Here is a 20355-nt window from a genome sequence, read left to right on the forward strand (position 1 = left end):
TCCCCCTTATGTGAACGGGAATTGTGCTTTCTGTATCTGTGGGATAAACTTGAGCATGCTCTTCTATTTTTATAAAATGTTATTTTTAATACGTCTAAATCGCTCCAGAAAAAAAATTAAAAAGAGCCACAGCAACTGCTTTTGCAGATGCAAGTGAAATAACACCGTGTTGTGCTCTCCCATTGCTGGCCCTCGCTGCAAGGTGATCCCATAAATACTTGTCCCAGATTTTTCCCAACCTCGCAGCTTCGGGTCTCGGAGGGGAGAGCTGGGGCCAGGCGGCTGCGGCTCTGGGCCTGACTCACGCTCGCTCATCACTCGCAGTGAGACGTGGACTAATTGCACAAGGTGTAGCCAGGATTTCATAAAACATGGGCTGAGGAGGCAATGTGCTCCCTCCCACGTGCATCCCAGCATGGGGTGCCCAGGAAGGGCGCTGTCCCAGCTCTCTTCCACGTGCCTGCGGTCCATGAGCAGCCATGGAGCTCTGCTTTGTGTCCACATGGCTTTAAAGCCCTGTTTTCTATCTGTAAAATGATGGCTGCTAGGATCCTGAGGTGGAACGAGGTCAGCAGGCTCCAAAAGGCTCCTGTGAGCACCCACTGAGCTCGATCACAGTGAGGTGTCTGGGTCCGTAGGAAGGTCTGTACCCAAAACCTGTTCCACTGACATTGGCCTTAGTGCCCCACTGAGAGCCTCTGCCCCAATAAAACAACGAAAGGGAAGGCTGCAGTTATCTTTCATGAATCCTAAGCAAGCCTCAGATGATAAGAAGCTGGGACACAGGGTTAGATGCTGGGCTTGGAGAGCACAAGAGGTGGTACCCAATTTCTTTGTACCAAAGTGAATTTAACATAGCAATATCCAGGGCCTGTGGTAGGATTTGTGATTTGGCCCATGCACACTGACTCTCAGAAAAGAGGCTTTCGAGGTGTTTGGCCAGCTGAAAGTCACAATGCAGTCAGTTTCTTCTGTCTGCTTTCCTTGACATTGGCTTGGTCCTCAAATTTTGGTCATCCTTTTTTTTTTTTGGCCATGCTGGTGCTTGAGCATCATCAGCAGCAATCAGTATGGAAAGTGCCTAGGGCAGGATGCAGATTCATGGGTGAATCTTCATCTCAGGAGATTTGACTATGTCACATGTGCCTTTCTATCTCAATTCAGAGGTGCATGTGCCACATATTTCAAGATTATTTCACGTTGTTTGTTTGGCAGGGAGGCTGTAGTCCAGCTCAATGGGAATCACCCTCTCTTGGATGGATCCCAATTTATTTACCTTGTGGACTTTTTCATTCCCTTCTGGTCCCATCAAGAGAAGGTTGCTATAAAGAGATTCTGTAATTAGATTCAAATTTTGTTTGCAATACCTTTGTGGAGAATCATTGTAAACAATTAAAATAAATTTTAAAATACATGAAATGTTATGAGTATATTAACAAAGCTTCATTTTACTGGGCGCATTGTAGGACACGATCCATTCTGTTAGATTAGCTAAATCCCCACCAATGGCATCAACCCAAATCGAGTTTTTCTGGATCTGTGCTGGGGATCAGCTGGAGTTTCTTGCTACTGCTTCATAAATTCAGCCACGTGTGCTAGGTCCTTTGGACATGAATATAGCTCAGCCAAGTTCCGTGGCTGGATGGCCAAATGCATTACAACAAATTCACAAATCATAATTTTTAGAGAAAGCAGCATAACTTGAACTGGGGAGGAAGAAATCCTGAACTTCAGTAGTTGGATTTTCAAGATTTCTCTAAATAACACTAGTAAAAATAGAAGGCAAACATTTGAACCTTTCTTTTCCCATGAGTTATAGCTATAAAGTCAGTTGTTTTTACGATAATAGCATCGAAGGAGTCTAGCTTCTAAAACACGAGGTCACGTAATTCATGACATTGTCTGCTAGATTATTTCATATCATCAGGTTATTCTTAAAAAGCAGCAACAACAAACCTTGCTTTATTTATGCCATTTTCTCTTCTGCTGGTTAATAAATTTTAAGACAAATATCCAGGGCCCCTGCTGATGGTATCTTGCCCGTTGAAATGTTTATAAATACTTGTTTTAGCCGATTATGGTAATGTCTGCATTTTTGAGCCCGAGCTGGGGAATTGTGACTACATGTTAGTTTGCGTCAGTAGGAGGTTAATAGCCTCTCGGGGAGCGGGAGGGAGGTGGGGGAAAGCTGCTTCCTTTTCCAGACATCTGGACGCAGATAGAATCAACAACGCATCGATGTAAATCAAAAGTTCCTGCTCTCTGTAAAACACCGTCAGTCACCCATCTCAGGTCGGGAGCAGACGCGACCTGTCCGTAAGGCAGGAACTTGATGTAAATACGGAATAATATCTCCTCGGTCCCCTGCCTCCCAGGAGAGCTTTCACCTGGGACACAACAATTAAACTAATCCCATCCCTGGGGCCAAGTGGTGCCTTCCTCCCCGGGTCCCGCTGCGGGATGGCTGTGGCATTTGGGTGCTTGCTGGGGTGCAGAGCTTTCCCAACAGATTTTAATTCCTGGTGGTCCTCAGGGACCATCCCTGGAGCGATGGGGTGGCCATGGACACCCACCGGACCTCCCAGCACTGATTCTACAGCAGCAGCATCCTCCGGGAGCTCGGTGGCTTGCTCACCACAGTAACATCTTCATGGTCAGCACAGCTCCTGTGGAAGCAAATCTTGCTTTAACAGTGCTTTGAAGCATTGGGTTGTGCTTCGGCTGAAAGGGGGATCCTCACTGAGAGCTCCTAAAGAGGCTGGGCAGAATAGGAAAGCCTTCTGGATTAAAAACCATCTTAATAAATAAATAAATAAAAGGGGAAAAATGGATAAGAATACATAAGCAATTTTTGCAGTAGTTGGAGTTTATCACCAACTTCACCCAGAGGTGTCACTGGGATCTGGATGATTAAAAATGTTTGTAAACAGCATGAGATGGAGGGTAAACAGGCAAAGAACAAAGAGCCAACAGTTTATTGAGATCAGCTAAATCCAAAGCTGACTGTGAAGATTTTGCAGAGGTTTCACAGAAAGCTGAGTCACCAGGAATTCAAATAAGAATAAAACTCAGTGTCGATAAGTACCACGTAACGCTGAGGGGAAAGTGTAACTCTTAACTCTCATCATTCAGGACAAGGGTCTTGAAGTCAATAATTTTATGAAAATATCCGAGTGCTTAGCAAAAAGGAATTGAAAGCATCATTACGTGTTATATTGCTCTCGGATCTTGAATACAGCTGAAGCCCCTCTCAAAAAGGACACAGTAGAATTAGAGAAGACACAGAAAAGTGCAACAGCGACGATCAGAGACAGGGAACAGCTTCCACACAAAAAGAGCCCAAGTAGGTTTTGATTTTGCAGCTTGGAAAAGAAATGCCCGAGGGAGCTGTGCCAGAGCTCTGTAAAACCGTGAATGGTGAGCAGAACCTGAATGAGAAATGGTTATTCATTAGTTTCTACAAGACAAAAAATGAGGGGCACCCAGCTGAATTATCAGGCAAAAGGCTTAAAAGGAACAAAAGCCGGCATCTTTTCATATGCACCTAATTAAATTGGTGAACTTCTTGACAAAAATATAAACGGATTCAAAAAGGGCTTAGATTGGAGCCAAAGCCAGCCCTGTTCAGTGCAGTAATCGAGAGGCAACCTCCAGGTAAAGCTCTCACACCTCTCATTTCTTATGTTTGATGCAAGACACCAGGCAGAAGGTCTGCTCTTTGGATGCCCACCTGTGTGTCCCTGGAGCCATGGTAGTGGATGTTGGCCTAAATTTGAAGCCCCACGCTGTGGGGCAGGAATGGCAGGGCTTTTGTGAGCTGCAGCAAGCCTGTGCTGCCCCCATGGCAAATCCTGTGCCGGGTACTCTGCAGCACTGAGGGCACCCCAAACATGCCGGGGAAAGGAAGCAGAGGATGAGGAGTGAGGAAGCAGCTGGGAGGCAAAAGGGAGAGCATCCTGAAGGCCCTGAGCACCAGCCACATGGAGCTATGTCCCTCCTCCCAGACCTTCAGTGCTTTGCAATTCACTCCATTTCCTACGCTTTCCAAACCTCTGTGCAACGTTTCCTTTCCCCATCACTGGTATTTTAGCTTTTAGCCTCAGTTGCACCAGGAGAAGGTTTTCTGTGGAGGAGCATCAGTTCCTGCACGGAGCTGGCGACCTTCACGGTGGAGCACAGTCTGGGCTGGGAAGGCTGACGTGGAGCAAACTCACCTCTCATCCTCACCACACCTTCACCGGGGCTGGCTTCTGTGAAGTTGTGACCTTTCTAAAAAAGAAGAATTTATTGCTCTCATTATTCTTAGGAAAACGCCCCGGCATTGTGAGCCGTACCCCCAGCAGCCAGTAACTGCTGTAATTACACCGACAGCAGTGGGGTGATGCTGATTTTTATCAGCAAAGACGTCGGGCCAAGCACTTCCCTTTGTTGCCTTTCGTGAAAAATATAAATCATACCAGGTAACTACATGGATCAGTCTTAAAAAAAACACCACAATAGTCATTCCTACGGTGAGAAATGTATTTTTGGAAATCTTGTAATACTTTAAAATAATTGGAAGTGCTTGGATTTCCTCTGAATGAGGGCTTTAAGATTAGATCCTGATTTCATACCTATTTTGGGACTGATGTAATCCTGGAGGCAGTACGGAGTTAGTGCTGACCTACACCAGTGTACATTAGAGAAGAATCGGTATCAATTTCTCCTCTGCAAAATCCTGAAAACAATAAAAAAAAAAAAAAAAAAAAAAAAAAGCATGACTAAGCCATTTTAAATGTAAAGGGGAAAATAGTTTCTTTAATATATTACTGTAGGGAGCCACGTACATGAGGAATGGTGATCCAAAAATGATTTAAAATCACTAGATAATGAAACTGACTTGAATATTAAATATACATAAATAAAACATTTATTATACTTCTCGGTGCCCTTATTATTCTTCACCGTAAATATGTGCTATCATAACCCACGCACTGTCTTGTCACTGCTAATCAGCCCGAAGGCCAAAGGGCGTTTTTCATTCAAACCATTTATTTTCCACAATTGCAAAATTGACAAACGATTTCTTGCAGGGAACAATTAGAAGGAATTAAAGGCAGGGGAAAGACTATTATAAAAGCTTTAAGAATCAATTCTTCCTATAAAAAAATACGGAGTCATATAAATATATGGTAATGTTGAGTTGTATGGGTTGATAATGACATCTCTCTGCTGAGATAGAATTACCTCCTCTCCCAGCAGCATCATCATTACATATCTCACGCCTGTGATCAGTACATGTCAAAATCCTTCATATTGACAAATGTGCTGTCCACTTGCATCTGTGGAGAATGTTTTAGCAGCTGAGTGATTATGAATCAAACCCCAGAGCTTACAGCCCCTACTGCCTCGCAATGCTTTCCCATTTGTTGCCTGACAAGTAAATGTATCTTGACTTCCCTCTGAGATTTTTTTTTTTCTTTCACCGTGTTTGATGAAAGACATTTGGCAAATTGGCAGTGGTACCCTGTACATTGCAATTTGTACTCGGCATTAGGAGTCTGAGCATGAAATGAGAGGGCAGGCTACAGGCTAAAGGGAAAAAAACCGAAACACCACCACCACAAAGTCAGAGCTAACCATCACGTGAGCAGTCATTTCAGAGACAAGCATGGAATTCTTTCCATTAAAATAAAGTTAAAAATAAAAATAAAAATCAAAGCAGTCTCCTATGGATGAATGGGCTGCAAAGGTGTTCTCCCAGCTGGCACTTGGTTGATGCAGGTTTATGACCGATCCGTGTGCCCAGGCAGGGGGATGGTTAGTGAGCACTTGGGAAGTGCTGCAGCACCCAGCACTGCCATAGCTAAGGAGCATTCAGCTTCTTGTCTTCAATGACATTTCCTCCTTCGTTCAACCAAAGCATTTTGCAGGGCTCATGCTGTCGTGGTCTTTAGGAGCCTATCTTGGGTTTCTGTGTTGTTTTTTTTTTGTTTGTTTGTTTTGTTTTTAAAATTTATTGTATTATTATTTTATTTTTTCCATATGTTTTCAGTGACAGGAGGAGGCAGGTGGCTATTCTCACCTCTCAGGAGGCTCAGCAGCGATCTTGAGCTCTCCAAGTGACAATGTTGGTGGTTTTGGAGCAGTTTTTTGTGGTCAGTTCCACTTTAAAGGCAGCCAAGCTCCAGGAATGGTTTAATGCCCAGTCCTTGAAAATTAAAGACAGCTACACTGAGAGGTGGCATCCCAAAGTGAGTAGGGCCTGCAAACAACTGAGAGTAGAGCAGAAGTATAAAGACGTTGTAGGAAAACCCGACAGGCATCTAAGTGGTAATGTGAACAAACACATAGCACCAAGCCCACCAAAGCTTTATTTCTTATGGATTTCTCTCATGGTTTGACTTTGATGTATAAGAAGACTTTACTGAATGCTTGGATGTGGCTGGGACAATGACAGAGCCTCTCTGGTGTGTTTCAGTGTTTGGTTGAGCTAGAGTGTTTATAAGGTGTCCTCTATGGTATTTTTCCCCTGCAAGTACTTTATTAAAATAAATAAATAAATAAATAAATAAATAAAATAAATCAGGAATTCAGTTATTGGGATCTCTGTATTTTCTGTTGATTTGGTCTAAAATGACAAGAGTTCAATAGGTGGTTTGCTCAGACTCATAGACACCCACCCAAAGAACATGACTGCACAAGCTGTATTTCTGTAGATGCTGAGAAGTAAGAAGAAAATAAGAAGAAATACAAAAAAATGAACTCTGGGTAACTTAGATCTTGTATGGAAGCAGCTTTCCATTTTGGCAATTAGGACAGGAGTTGTGCTGTGCACTGGCCTTGCCGAGGAATGCACCCAGTCCAGCAGTTACAGGAGTTACTCCAAGAGGGACAAGGTCATGGCCACCATGGTGCCTAATTTGCCCAGTAATTTTTGTGACTGCAGCTCTGCATTTGCTTTTTTGTTTGCTTGTTTCTTGGGAGCATGTGTGCTTTATACCTAGGTTTTTCAAAGCAGGCAGAGCGGTATTCACCGTGACGGGTGTTGTGCCATCTTCTGTTGCAGATGTCAGCCATCGAGAACATGGCCGAGAAGCTGGAGAGCTTTAGCGCCTTGAAGCCAGAGGCCAACGAGCTGATCCAGTCAGTGCCGTCCATGTTCAACTTCCGAGCCCCCCCGAGCGCCCTGCCCGAGACCCTCCTGCGCAAGGGCAAGGAGCGCTACACCTGCAGGTAGCCCCATGACAGCTCGATGAATGGGGTGGAAGCTATTAGATAAACAACGCCTTTTCCAAATGTTCTCCTCCCTTTCATATTCACAAGTGTGCTTTCATCATTGAGTTTTTTGATTGTAAACTACAGACCCATTTTTCTCTTATTTTTTTCTTTAATAATCCAAAGGTATTGATGATAAAATGTATGATTTATTAGGACATAAGTATACAGACCTAAAAAAAAAAAAAAGATTGTGGGTGTACATACAGCCCAAATGAATGGAAGCTTTGCCAAAGGGAGCAGAATTAGCTGCACAGCTATTTTGAAGGCTTGCATGTCATGTTGTGAAAAAAAAAACAAAACACAAATGGGGTGTTACAAGTAAAGGGATGCAACCTTCAAAGTTGTCATGCGAAACAACGACCTGCCTCATTCTCTTGAGAGCTGTGCATGCTCTGTCCTCACGGAAAAATGGGCTGAATGTGATTAATAGAACTGGACTGATTATAACCTGAATATTAATGTGCTACTCAAATGAGTGGGGAGGGCTAACGAGGTATATATTGTTTATATGTAACATATATGTGTGTGTATATAGATATTGCCATTATTGGTCCTATGACATGTTGCAGAGTTTGGAGAATGGTTTTTAAATTGCATTGTTTGGGTCTCTATATCATCTCCAGAATGCGCAGGCGTTTGACACTGGCATATCAGTTTATCTGATCTTTTTGAAAACATGTCACCTTCTTTCAAGACATGTTGTTATAGAAACATACCTTGATGGATTAGGTCTTTGAGTCTTGTCTGGTCTGATCCTATTCAATGCACAGAATGATGTCACATTTGCTGACACTTAGAGTTGGTTGAAAGGTTTGAAATTTGCTTACATCGAGGCTGAAATACAAGGCTTTAATAATAGATTCTCATAATTCCAAATCTGAATGTGACAGATAAGCACTTAGTGAGCTTAGAAATTTGGGGTGATCTTTAAAACTAGCGTGTTTTCATGTATTGCTTGTGTATGCACTAGAAAAGCCACTCAGTGCCAGCAATTCCAATTCCATTCTTCTGTGTGTACGTGTGTGTCTCAATTGCTTCTGTTTACTGCATGCTTTTATTGAAGTGTCTTTATACCAAAGTAATGCCAATAGTACTCTATATCAGTGAGGCTATGGCTCTAGCAGCTGAAACTGGAACGAGGCCAGTGAATGTTGCATTGCCTTATCGAGCCTTTTCTCATCGCAGATACTGTGGCAAGATTTTCCCAAGATCTGCAAACCTAACCCGTCACCTGAGGACGCACACTGGAGAGCAGCCCTACAGGTACAGCAGCCCCTTAATACATGTCGGTGGTCATTCGTGTGGTCAGGTGAATAAAGCAGAGGTCCATGTGCTCAACAGCCTTGCTCGTTAACAGCTCATGGACGTTAACAATGGTTTTGGCTCTGACCTCAGGGAGTTTTGGGGTGAGACACCACTGCCATTGCGATGGGCATGTCCCCATGTTGCTTTTTGGTTTCCTACCTGAGAGCAGGCAGTGCTTTCCAAACAGCTTGTGGTCACACAGGTCACTGTCAGTAGAGGTTGGGTGGATTTTTGTCTTGCTGTTAGAAATGTGGTGCCCTTATTGGCAGAACTCTTTTCCCACTTAAACTCACCATAAAATTTCTATTCTTCACGGGAACGTAAAGCTGTGTCTTGGAGTCCTGCTCCAGTGACGCTGGAGAACGTGAACATTTGCCTTTGTTTTGAACAAGGCTTTTTGTGCTCCTCCAGACAAGGGTGGCTGTACATGATGCTGCGATTCAGTGTTCGAGCTGCAGCGATGGGGGAAGGTTTTGGTCATAGCTTGTGAAATTCTTTTGCCTCAAGCAGCCACCCAGGCGCCATTCGTGAGTCCTGCCTTTGCCTTGCAGGATAGCTGGCATTTCTGAATGAGCAGGGATGAAGTGATTTTCAGTAAGGCTCATGGTCACATTTTCCCTTACAAAAATCAATTTTTTTTAATTTTTTTTTTTAAATATAAGAACTCTGTGGTGTTATTTGCAGCCCAAAGTTGGGTGTTTTGTCAATCATCTGATTTCTGAAAGGTCCCAGTTGCAGAGACATTACTATATTTATTAATTTCCTGCCTAATCTGGATCTTTTTTTAGGTCTGATTAACCAAAACCCATGTGAGCTTACTCTCTTGTTGATAAGGATATGTATGTGATATTTTATCCAGGACAGTTACACACAGCAATGTGTATGGAAGCTTTACCTTATTGAAAATGAAAGATTAATTTAAATCAGCTGGAAAGAAGCCAGCACGTGTTCCAGCAAAACAAATGCACAAATTTCTGCATTTTATGACCTGTAAAGAGCAGACTAAGCTCATTGTTTGGGAGGAAACAATATGTTTTTTTTTTTTTTGCCTCTAGTCTCTTTGGGAAATGAGATTCACATCTAATTTTATTGAAGAAAGGTCTTGATGCATGTAATACTTGTCTGCTACATAAAAGCCAGGAACAATTAGTAGCATAATGGGCGATTTCAGCACTAAAAAAATTGACATCATTGACAAGCGTAAAAGACATGCAGAGACGCACAGGAGAAGTGAAAGATTGAAAAACTAAAGTGGTGAAGCCTGTTGGCTGGTTGCCAGCAAGAGAATTTGGAATAGTTATAGTATGACTTAGTAATGGCTTAAAGAGCAATACAGTAAAGGCTTTAGGGACTCCAAATCACTGCAGAGTATGAAAATTGATGCCTCTGGTACCAGAGTGATAGACTAAACTACTCACATTGGCACGGTATTAAAGGTTGGGATTGTTTATTGCTGGTTTTTGCAAGATAACCAAATTTCCTCTGGGATTAGCAATCGAGTAAGCTAATTCCTCAAGAAGAGATTTAATCACACAGTATAATTTAGAATAGGAAAAGAAATGGCCCTTTTTACCTTATTTGAGCATTAGAAGAGATCTGTTTCATGTTTTTTTCCAAAAGTGTTTAATTGTATTGTATTGGCAGCACATGAAACAATGGAGTTATTGCTCTACTGTTTTCAAACTTCCCAACTTTGTGTGCAACAGTTTTAAAAACATGGGAATCAATTACCCAAGCTAATTGGATGCCATAAACTCTGAAATATTACGCTCGTTCCTAAGTGTAGTATTTAAGAGATAAAGACTAATGTGAATTAAAGCTAAAAACCAACTGCAGAAGTGACGTCTCCATTCCAAGAGCACGACTCCCCAGTCACTCAGCCAACACACTTCTTCAGTTCAGGGAAGGTCTTGCCACAGTAGGGACCAAGGAACTGAGTTTGGGTACTGAGGCTGATCTTGGAAAGTATTTCATGTCTCCTAGGGCAAAGCTTACATATTAAGCTACTAACAAATGGTTTTCTACCCACCTGTTTTTTTTTTTTTTTTTTTTTTTTTTTTTTTTTTTAGATGCAAATACTGTGACAGGTCCTTTAGCATATCTTCCAACCTGCAGAGACATGTCCGTAACATCCACAATAAAGAGAAGCCATTCAAGTGTCACTTATGTGACAGGTGTTTTGGTCAGCAAACCAATCTTGACAGACATCTAAAAAAGCATGAGAACGGCAACATGTCTGGTATGTAGGCCTTTTCCCTTCCATTGCACCCTGCATGCAGCCCATGCTCACATACCGGGGCTTCACGTTCCCTTTCAATACTGACTTTGAGCACCGAGTGTCAATCGGCACAAGTTACTCAGCACCAAAGATTTTTGGAAAATGTTTAAGTGCCTAAGCCCTGCAGACATTTAAAGTGCTTTGAAAATCCCATCATAAACTCTACCCTTGTATAACTTAATACCACTGGATGATGTCTTTTCTTTTGTTTTTAATTAAGCCAACCTGAACATTTTGAGAACAGACTGGGAAAATTGGTTTAATCCCAATCACTTGGCTGTCAATAGATGTCCTAGCTTTAGAGTCTCAAGGGGTATCCTGAAAGATTTTATTGGCACTCTGTAAAATATTCCCACTGTCAGGAGCTGAAAAGCCCTATCTGTAGTGGAGGTAATGGTGCCTCAAAAACCTGGGAGCAAAGTGGTCACCTCACAACAGCAACAAAGGCAGGGGGAGGTACTGAGTATCATTGGTCTGGTTTAGGTATTTGCAGGGTTTAATAAAAAGCTCTTCAGTTTTTCCAGTCTACTTTTTGCTCCAGTGGAAATACCAAGCACGTTTGCTGAAAGCAGAGCTGTCTTCAGGTGCACAAAGATGTCTGTCACTGGTCACCCAGTGCTAATGAACCTGGTTGATTATGTCAATGGTTGGTTCATATTTTATGGAAACCTATATAATTGGTAGCTAAAATTAAGTTCCATTTGCTCAGTTCAGCTGTTTGTCTGGCACAGTTATTGAGTGACCACTGAAGTTTGAAAGTAACAGGGAGGAGGTGTTGAAATAGCAATTTTGGCTGGAAACCACCTTAGCCCATGGATAATAACTCTTCCTTTCTAATTGCCAGTTTTACAGCTAAAAGCTGATAGAGCATGATGAACAGCTCTCACTTGGTCTCACCCATTTTAAACACCATTTCAATTTTGATCTGATTTAGAAGGTTAAATATAGAAAATGTAAATGAGCAACAACAAAAGTCCTGTATTTCTCCTATTAAGGTACTGCAACGTCTTCACCTCACTCAGAACTGGAAAGCACAGGGGCAATCCTAGATGACAAAGAAGATTCTTACTTTACAGAAATTAGGAATTTTATTGGAAACAGCAACCACAACAATCAGTCCCCCCGGAACTCAGAGGAGAGGTAAGTTTCAACTGGTCTGCCTTCAAAAGGTGCCACTGTTCTTTTTCCAGTTTTGTTTGCTTATTAAACCTGATTTTTCACTTTTAATGATGTGTGGAGCCAGAGTTATTTTAGCAATCTGGTTGCTTCAGGTTTCACCTAAGTGTCTTATGAAGAGAAACATGCTGATTCCCTCCCCGCTGTGCATAAACGTATTCCTGGTGGCAGATGCTGGCCAGAAGTGTACATCTACTTAGACATTTCTCCTTGTATCAGTACCTTTCTTGTTCAAGTTGCTGTGCACCATTTGTCATTGCTCATTTAAGTCTGTTAAAAAATTCCTTCATTTTACATTCATGGCAGAGCAGGTGAACATTCAGTGGCTGAATGTGGAAGGATCAGATTGCTTAAATATACTTTAAATGTATAGCTTGTAAAGTAGACTAAGCTAGATTCTTAAATGAAATGGAAGATTATAACTTAGAAGTCCTGTCTTGCAAGGAACTCAGTGCCAAGAAGGGTGCTTACTAGCAAAAAGTCAGTGAAGTTGTAGGTAGGTGTTGTTAGTGCACAGTGCTCTAGTATGTGACAGATTTTTTCCTATTAAGATTTATTAATTATATGTGTTTTAAGCTAGCAGAATATAGACCATTTCTAAAAATTCTCAACTAATAAAAATATAGCTAAGCAAAAAAAAAAAAAGGCTGTAACAGGGATACGCATATCAACTATGTATTTCTTTGAGACTGGTTTTGCATTATGCATTACTTGTGCTTTTGAATTGGCATTACATTAGCAACATCAAAAATTTCTTACTGTTGGTGACAAACTTCACTGTCTCCTCAATTTCCAGATGTCTTTGTGAGGGAATAAAAATGGTGGACATAACACAATTTCCCTGAAAGTATTGGATTAAGTGATTACATGCATATTCAAATTCCATTCCATCTTGATTGGCAATGAGTGCTTGGGATTTTTTTTTTGCACATCTGGTCTCAACATGTCCTCCAACAGGAAGCCAGCAAAGTGAAAAGGTTGCTGGGTTATGCAGTGTTTCCTTTCTAAATTTGGCACTTCAGACTGCTTTTGATGGATATTTTATCCCTGGCAAATTGCTGCATTTGAAAGCATAATTAGAGAATCTGTTTTCTTAATCACATGGCTTTTTTTACTTTGGTTGTAGTCCATCTCCCTTTCATTTCTAGCAGCCTCAATTGAGCATAGCAAGCAAGTTGGCAGCCCAGACTGTGCTCAGCAATTTCTTATATCTGCGTATTTAAATAAAAGATGATAAAGAGATACTGCTCCGATTAATTTGGAGAGGGGGTGGTTGCTTCAGCTCTCCCGACTCTGCACACCCTCAGATTTTTTGATACTGTGATATAAACACACCATTCCCTAGCTTTCTTTAATGCAGTAAGTACTAAAGTTGTGACAATTGGCTGGAATTTGCTCAGAAAATAGATGAAACTGTTGTGTTTAGGAAAACTACGCTATCGTCGTATAACAAATTAGATTTCACTTGTGTATTCTCCATAAGAAAGGACATCTGTTATAACAGCAAGTCTAACATTAAATATGAAATTTGCTGGTAAGACTCATCCTTATCTAGCGAAAACTTTTGGTATATTCCATATTGTCCTGCACAGTTTGAAGCACATGCGGTCTAAAGCAAACTGCAGGCGGACAATAAGGTTTCCATTTTTATAACTGTATTCCTGGAAGAGTAGGGACCTTTTGCACAATTAGAACAATAGATGAATCAAGGTCTCCATGCTATGTAAAACAGTGGGGCAGATAGGCTGGTAGCTTGCGCTCACGTGGCTCCACTGAGTTCAGCCCTGGCATGCCCCGGGCACGTCTGGCCACGCATTTCCAAGTTCAGTGGCTGTGCTGAGTATCGTTAGCTCTCATTTAATGCAGTGGATGCGATGCATCTCCAGTAGTCACAATCCTGCAGGACTGAGGCCATTAGCAAATAAGCCTCTACTTCAGCATGAATACTATGCCCTTGATAAAATCCCATAGGAAGTAGTTAAGAGAAGTCATTGTCTGAAAGCAAGAGACGATGTAATAGCAGCGTTTGGACCAAAAGGTTCTCCACATGCTCATTTTTAAAAATAAAGACACCTCACTTAAAATGCTTTGTGCCCTTTCTTTTAATTACTTCTTCAAATCAGTCACTAGTCAGAGTTCAGTGTGGAGGCAATATTGCAGACAACTCTTCATGTCTTCAGCTGAAGTCACTTAGGTTCCCATGTATGTAATCCATACGTTCACTTAAGTAGTATGGCTTCCAAATGGATGATGGTGTGCAAAATTAATTATGCATGTAATTTTGACTTTAAAACTCCTAATGCAGTATTGGATGTCATTCTTGAAAATGCCAGAGCTCATTTTCAGAGTTTCTCGTCCCCTACAGCTTCTGCTAAAAGTCAGAGTTGTTTTGCCTAGACTACAGACATGGTTGGAAATATGAGATGAAATAATGCGTGAGAAAATTTGGAATGGATATCTGAACATCTCTTCTCTTGAACAGTAGTTCTAGGCTCCCAGGATAACAGGAAAATCCCATGCCAATTGCGCTGTAACGTCCCACTGATTTTTGAGTGGATCTTTCTACAATACCGCTTAAATGTCTGAAGCTCAAAAAGATAAATTACACTTTTTTTTTTTCCCAGGAAATTATGTTTTTCTACTGAGACATTCTTTTCAGATCCATCTCCAACAATTCACTGGCGTGGAGCTTTCATGAGTGATTTTTGATTATTGCATGTTTTTATTTTGGTACTTTCAGAATGAATGGCAGCCACTTTAAGGATGAAAAAGCCATGGTAACCAGCCAGAACTCAGATTTGCTGGATGACGAAGAGGCAGAAGATGAAGTAATGATGGACGAAGAAGACGAAGAAAGCGAAATTGCAGGGAAAGCAGTCAAAGAGCCTGTTACAAGCGACATACACGAGGGGACACCAGAGGAGGATTACGAGGAAACGAGTACTTTGGACATGAACTGCAAAGCTTCCCCTGGCAGGTTGGTTCCTTCCTAGTATTGGTTCGCTCAATACACAAAATAAAAACAATAAACCATACAAGAGTGCCAGCACCAAACTGTGTGCCGTGGGAACCCGTTCGAGGTAGCCAACTTCCCAGTTACGATAGCAACATGCATCCGTGTTTTGGTCAATACCAGCCCTGTTTTCAGCCTCTTCATACAAAATGGGGCCGCTAAGAGGAAAAATAAGTTCACTAAGGGAACTATTGTCAGGTTTTGGGTGAGACAGGAAATGTTCTTGGGAGATACGTTATCTGCTCCTTAAACCTACCCTAATCTCCCATAATGGTCTGGTGAAAGGCTGTGGAGACACCAGAAGAGAGACAGACTCTCTCCAACCTCTGCTCCCACTGCCCACCCTCTCCTCTTTAGAACAAAAAGTATGATGCCTTTTGTTTCATGATTATGGTCCCACAGTGCAAGGTGGGTTATGAGCCTATAAAAAAGGGGTATTCATAGGTGTAAATTTGAGAGGAAGAAGGAACGCAGTGAGGATCAGCCTTAAACTCCAAGCTGGTGGTGGGCAGCACTAGGTGTGACTGAGGGTGGTTTGTCTGATGTGACCGTGCACTGCAGGACATGAGCCATACACCAAGGGGGCTCTGGGGACTCCTTCAACCCTGCTGCTATTGGGTAGCTCTGCAGCATGTGTGATTTTTGGTGCAGGTAGTTCAAAAGCTTGGAATGGATGTGAATGCCTGAGAAGGTTGGGCAACAGCCATTCTGAGCAGCCTGCAGTTAACAGATGTTAAAACTCCCTGTAACCTCTGTGGTGTTTTTGTAGGTATAAAGAGGAGGAGTATAGTAAGACTGGACTTTCTGCTTTGGACCACATAAGGCACTTCACAGATAGCCTCAAAATGAGGAAAATGGAAGAAAATCAATACAGTGAAGCTGAATTGGCAGCTTTCAATACTTCCCAGCTGCCAGAGGACCTAAAACAACCATTATACAGGAAATCCAAATCCCAGGTAAAAGTTTTAACTAAGTTAAAATGTTATTGTCACCAGATACCCAAAGGATTAAGCTGTTAGTGTGCGGCGGGCAACGTCGTTTCAACTTGGTCAGGAAGGGCTGCACTCCACCTCTGTAAATCTGAGCGTGCCCCAATTTCCCCCTGCATTTCTACCACACAGGGAAACATCACATGGTTCTCTGGTCCCTGGTGCCAGAGGATTTTTTTTCCTTCCTTGCTGGTTTTGTTCCTGTCTGTGAGCCACAGAAATGCCATGATAATTGTGAAATTGTCACAGTGCTTGCAGACAGCCGGTGCACTCCGGTGGATGCTGTGCAGTTTAGCTGCAGCCTTGCAAGGATGAGATTTGGTCTTCTGGCTGGTTTGGCTTTTTGGTGTTTCTTTTTTAAAGTCTGTTGGATGTTATCGCATCCAGGTCAGTGGTGTGTTTTAGAAACAGTAATAATTGGACTGATGCCCAAGTGGCATTTCTTGAATTATTTTAAACATTAATTAAAAAGGGTCTTTTTAGCCCCTGTAAAGATTCCCGTTTTAAAAAAATGCAGAATATGCCCATAGAGAAGGTCACAGCAAAGTCTCTTGCGCCAAGAATCTGAAGGCAAATGAGACTCTGGGACCTTGCCTATTATCAAAGTTTTTTCAGAGCTTCATGAAGCCAGAGGAAAGCACAAATAATTACTGCTATTAGTGAGTCAAAAATGTCAGTGAAAAGGTTGACAGTGGTTTAACCTAATGCACTTGGATTTTTTTCATTAAGCTCAGAGGACCAGTTGTGGTCTAAAAGATGCCTGGACCACATAGCAGTAGCATGGTTTGAACCTCAGATAACCTGAAGCATGACCTCTTTTTCTTCTTTCCCTGTCCAGGCATATGCTATGATGCTCTCTCTCTCCGACAAGGACTCCCTTCATTCTGCATCCCACAATTCTCCCAATATGTGGCACAGTATGGCGAGAGCTGCTGCAGAATCCAGCGCCATTCAATCCATCAGTCACGTATGACATTGTGAAGTCTTACCAAGAATGGGACCAAGTCCAAACCAGTAGCATGGCTCTTTCATATATGACTGTTTAAAAGACTGCTGAGCAGAATGCCTTATAAATCTGCAGGGTCACTCATTTAAAGTCTGGTGACCTTAAACTGAATAATTTTAAAAAGAAAGAAACTATTTATTCTCAATATTTTGTTTTGCACAGCAAAGGCAGCTGCTGACTTCTGGAGGATCAATGCGACTTAAAAAAAAAAAAAAGTTTCAGTGGATTATGTAAACCGGGGCCGGGAAAAAGTGTCTTCCAGTTCACCCGGCTTTGAGGGGCAGGGGCAAAAGGGTTAAGACTGCATTGATACACACATGGGCACTCCTTTAAAGTAGTAACTGAATTCATTTTCTTTTTGTATAAGATAGTTTGACACAGGATTGGGAACAGTTGCTTTTATGTACAAATCTCTTCATTAAAGCTTTATGCATTTTAGCCCTTCAAAGAAAGAAAATAGTTCTATCAAATGCACACTATCCATCGTAAATGTAGAAAGAAGTAACAGGGAATATTTTGTTCTCTCCGTAATTCTTTTGCCTTCTCAACTGCATTGTTAAAAAAAAAAAAGGAAAATCAAGAAGAAAAAAAAAAGAAAAAAAAGAACTATGAGAAACAATACATAAGAGGCTTGTGTATATTGTAAACTATGAATGTTCACTACTCCAAGAAGCTAAATCATCCAGATAATTCCGTGAAAGCACCACGTCCATCGACAGCACCACTAGTTCAAATCATTGTAATGAGATTTTAATTTTAGACAATCATGTCACTATTTTGTTGTATTGTTTCCTTTCCCCCTTCCCTCTAATTTCTTCTTTGTGTTGTGTGTACCATGTATTTATTTGTTGGCAAACAATTGTTTGTTGATTAAAATAGCACTGTTCCTGTAACAAACAGCACTGCTCCAGTCCCCCACTGCGTTACAATGTAGGCACCCATGTACTTAAAAAAAAGTGAGGTGAACTGATCTGTGTATATGGGAGTGCAAAACAGTGTTTGAAATTTTCTTACATTCCTCTTTTATTTTATTTTTTTTTTCCTTTTAATGAACTAAATAACTAATAGATGCGACTTAGTTTTTTTTTTTGTAATACAGTAAATTGATTCAATTGTATAAACAGTTATAATTTCTTCATGAAAGCATGATTCTTCTGATTAAAAACTGTACCCAATATTTTATGCTGGTTGTCTGCGAGCTTGTGTGATGTTATGTTCATGTTAATCCTATTTGTAAGATGAAGTGTTCCAAATTTATGTTTAAAAAAATAAATAAATAACGGAAGGTATTCAGTTATTTTTGGGGTATTTTTTTTGGCCTTTAGTGAGGGACCAGATTTATTTTTCCTTTTGTTTATAATCTCATTTTGAAATAATCGGCAAGTTGAGGTACTTTCTTTAAATGCTTTGTACAATGTAACTGTTACGCATTTCAGTACATTACTATGGGAGGATCAACTTAAAAAAAAAAAAATAAAGGACTACAAAACTGAAGGGATCCTTTTCCTTATTGCTTGCTTTTTGTCTGGGTCAGGTCAAAAATTTCATTTTTCATCTGCAGTTTGGGGAGTGAAGAGAGCTGCTCTGCATGTCTGTGGGGCCACAGCATGAGGGCAGCCATGGCATGAGGCGAAGCACCTGGGACTTGGTCGTGCGACTGCAGGCCCGACCCCGAGTCTCTCAGTGTCCCTCTGTCTCCTGAACCTCTCTGACATGCTTGAGATGAGCCCTTTAAGCTACAAAATGCCTCCTTGAGAGAAACACTTCCCTCATTTTGCAGGAGAGGCTTGTAGAAAGTCGTCTTCTGATGCTCTTGTAGAGCCTTGAGCTCGAGCTGGTGAGGTGCCCGCCTGGCTGCTCGTGAGGTGACGTTAGGGAGCGGTGAGTAACCATGAAACATTACTGACTCACCAGAATGATAGAAATCCATAATTAGGAAGCTAAATTGGCCTCAAAGTGCATGAAATGAGCCCTTAGGGTCTATCTAAAAGGAAAAAAAGTTTTAGTTTGAGTGTTCCCTTTGCAGTCAGGTCCAAAGCCCCGCTTCTCCTGGACACGCTGCAGAGCAGCAGGAGGTGGCATGCCCAGGAAAAGCCTCCTTTTGCCCAGGAAATACACATCTTCTGCTCCTCCTGTCAAGAGAGAGGAACTGAGGCAGCTCCAAAGGGGACCCTCAAGATGTCCCTGCCAGCCACACACGGCTGTCCTCCAAGTTGAAGTGTCTCAAACGAGTAGATCTGACACACTGTAGGTTTTTTATTCACAATAGGACCAAGGATTGCTATCACCAGATGCAAACAAGCTGGTGTGAGCCAGCAACACTCAGTATCAGTAACCACATAAAAAATGCACCGCTGCTCAGGGAGAAAGACACATTCAGGGGCCATGGTTTGTGGGAGGTTTAGTTAAATCTGGCTCCAGTGAAGCAAAATGTGCTTTCAGAGATGGAGGCCTTGTCTCCAGCTCAAAGGTACGGGGAAGTCCTGCTGGCCAGACACCTCTCCCAGCAGCATGACTGCATTTACCTGATCAATAAATAAAGGTTCTCAGAGCTCATCAGGTGCCATTTCAGGCTACCATAGAGGTAATTCTTGTCTTCAGCCCAGCTGTGGTCTGACTCATTTTATACCCAGCTGGTAGCAATGGGGACATCGGCAGGGCTGACTGCAGCACGGACAGACAGGTCAGTGTTAGGCTGTGACCTCAGGGCCTATGGTCTTCACCTAAAACATACCTGGAAAAAAAAAATAGAAAAAAAAAAAAACACAACCATGTGCATGTTATTGTCCTCGCTTCATTGGCCTGAGCCAATGGCCAGATACCTGCGGATAATTGCAGAAATAGCCTATTATTTTTCATGCAGTTACAGTCACCCTGGAACCTGGTTTTAAGTTACTGCCAAATAAAGGGAACAAATAGATTAATCAGTCAAGTTTTATCTGCAAACAACTTTCCAGATCGTTTTCTCCTTTAATTCACTGCAATGACAGTTCTTATCAGCTCTGCCCTCACCTGCCCTAGATGAAAGGGTTTTTTTTGGAGGTGGAGAAAGGGTGGGACAGCTTCCCTTGGGTTTAATGTTCTGGGTTACAGTAGCAGCCTCCCATCATATAACTGTCAAGAAAAGGCCTCCTTTGGCCCAGTCACAGGGCTGGTTTAACTTCTGCGTGCCCAGGTCTGTTGATGTCCAGGCAGTGGTTGTGCAGGGCTAGCACCTACCCTCCAAATCCACAAGGAAGCCACAGGCTCTGCATGCAGGGTGTGACGAACTTGGGGGGGAGATCAGAGGGCTCAAAACATGTTGAGAAAGGCCACTCGGGCCAGTCAA

The 20355-nt window shown here is 42.0% G+C and overlaps 1 protein-coding gene across 4 annotated transcripts in view; it reads left to right on the top strand.

The window, feature by feature from the left end:
• The window catches only part of MECOM (MDS1 and EVI1 complex locus), a 45979-nt gene extending 27885 nt beyond the window's left edge, over positions 1–18094 (top strand). For all 4 annotated transcript variants that reach the window (XM_032193713.1, XM_032193714.1, XM_032193715.1 and 1 more), the window contains 7 exons: positions 7049–7215; positions 8446–8523; positions 10635–10804; positions 11839–11983; positions 14760–14996; positions 15802–15988; positions 16860–18094. In XM_032193713.1, coding sequence (XP_032049604.1) covers positions 7049–7215; positions 8446–8523; positions 10635–10804; positions 11839–11983; positions 14760–14996; positions 15802–15988; positions 16860–16994 — 1119 coding nt within the window. In that variant the 3' untranslated portion in view covers positions 16995–18094. The remainder of the gene's footprint in view (positions 1–7048; positions 7216–8445; positions 8524–10634; positions 10805–11838; positions 11984–14759; positions 14997–15801; positions 15989–16859) is intronic.
• The last annotated feature ends 2261 nt before the right edge of the window (positions 18095–20355 follow it).

Source organism: Aythya fuligula, chromosome 9, assembly GCF_009819795.1.
Source record: "Aythya fuligula isolate bAytFul2 chromosome 9, bAytFul2.pri, whole genome shotgun sequence".
Taxonomy (NCBI): domain Eukaryota; kingdom Metazoa; phylum Chordata; class Aves; order Anseriformes; family Anatidae; genus Aythya; species Aythya fuligula.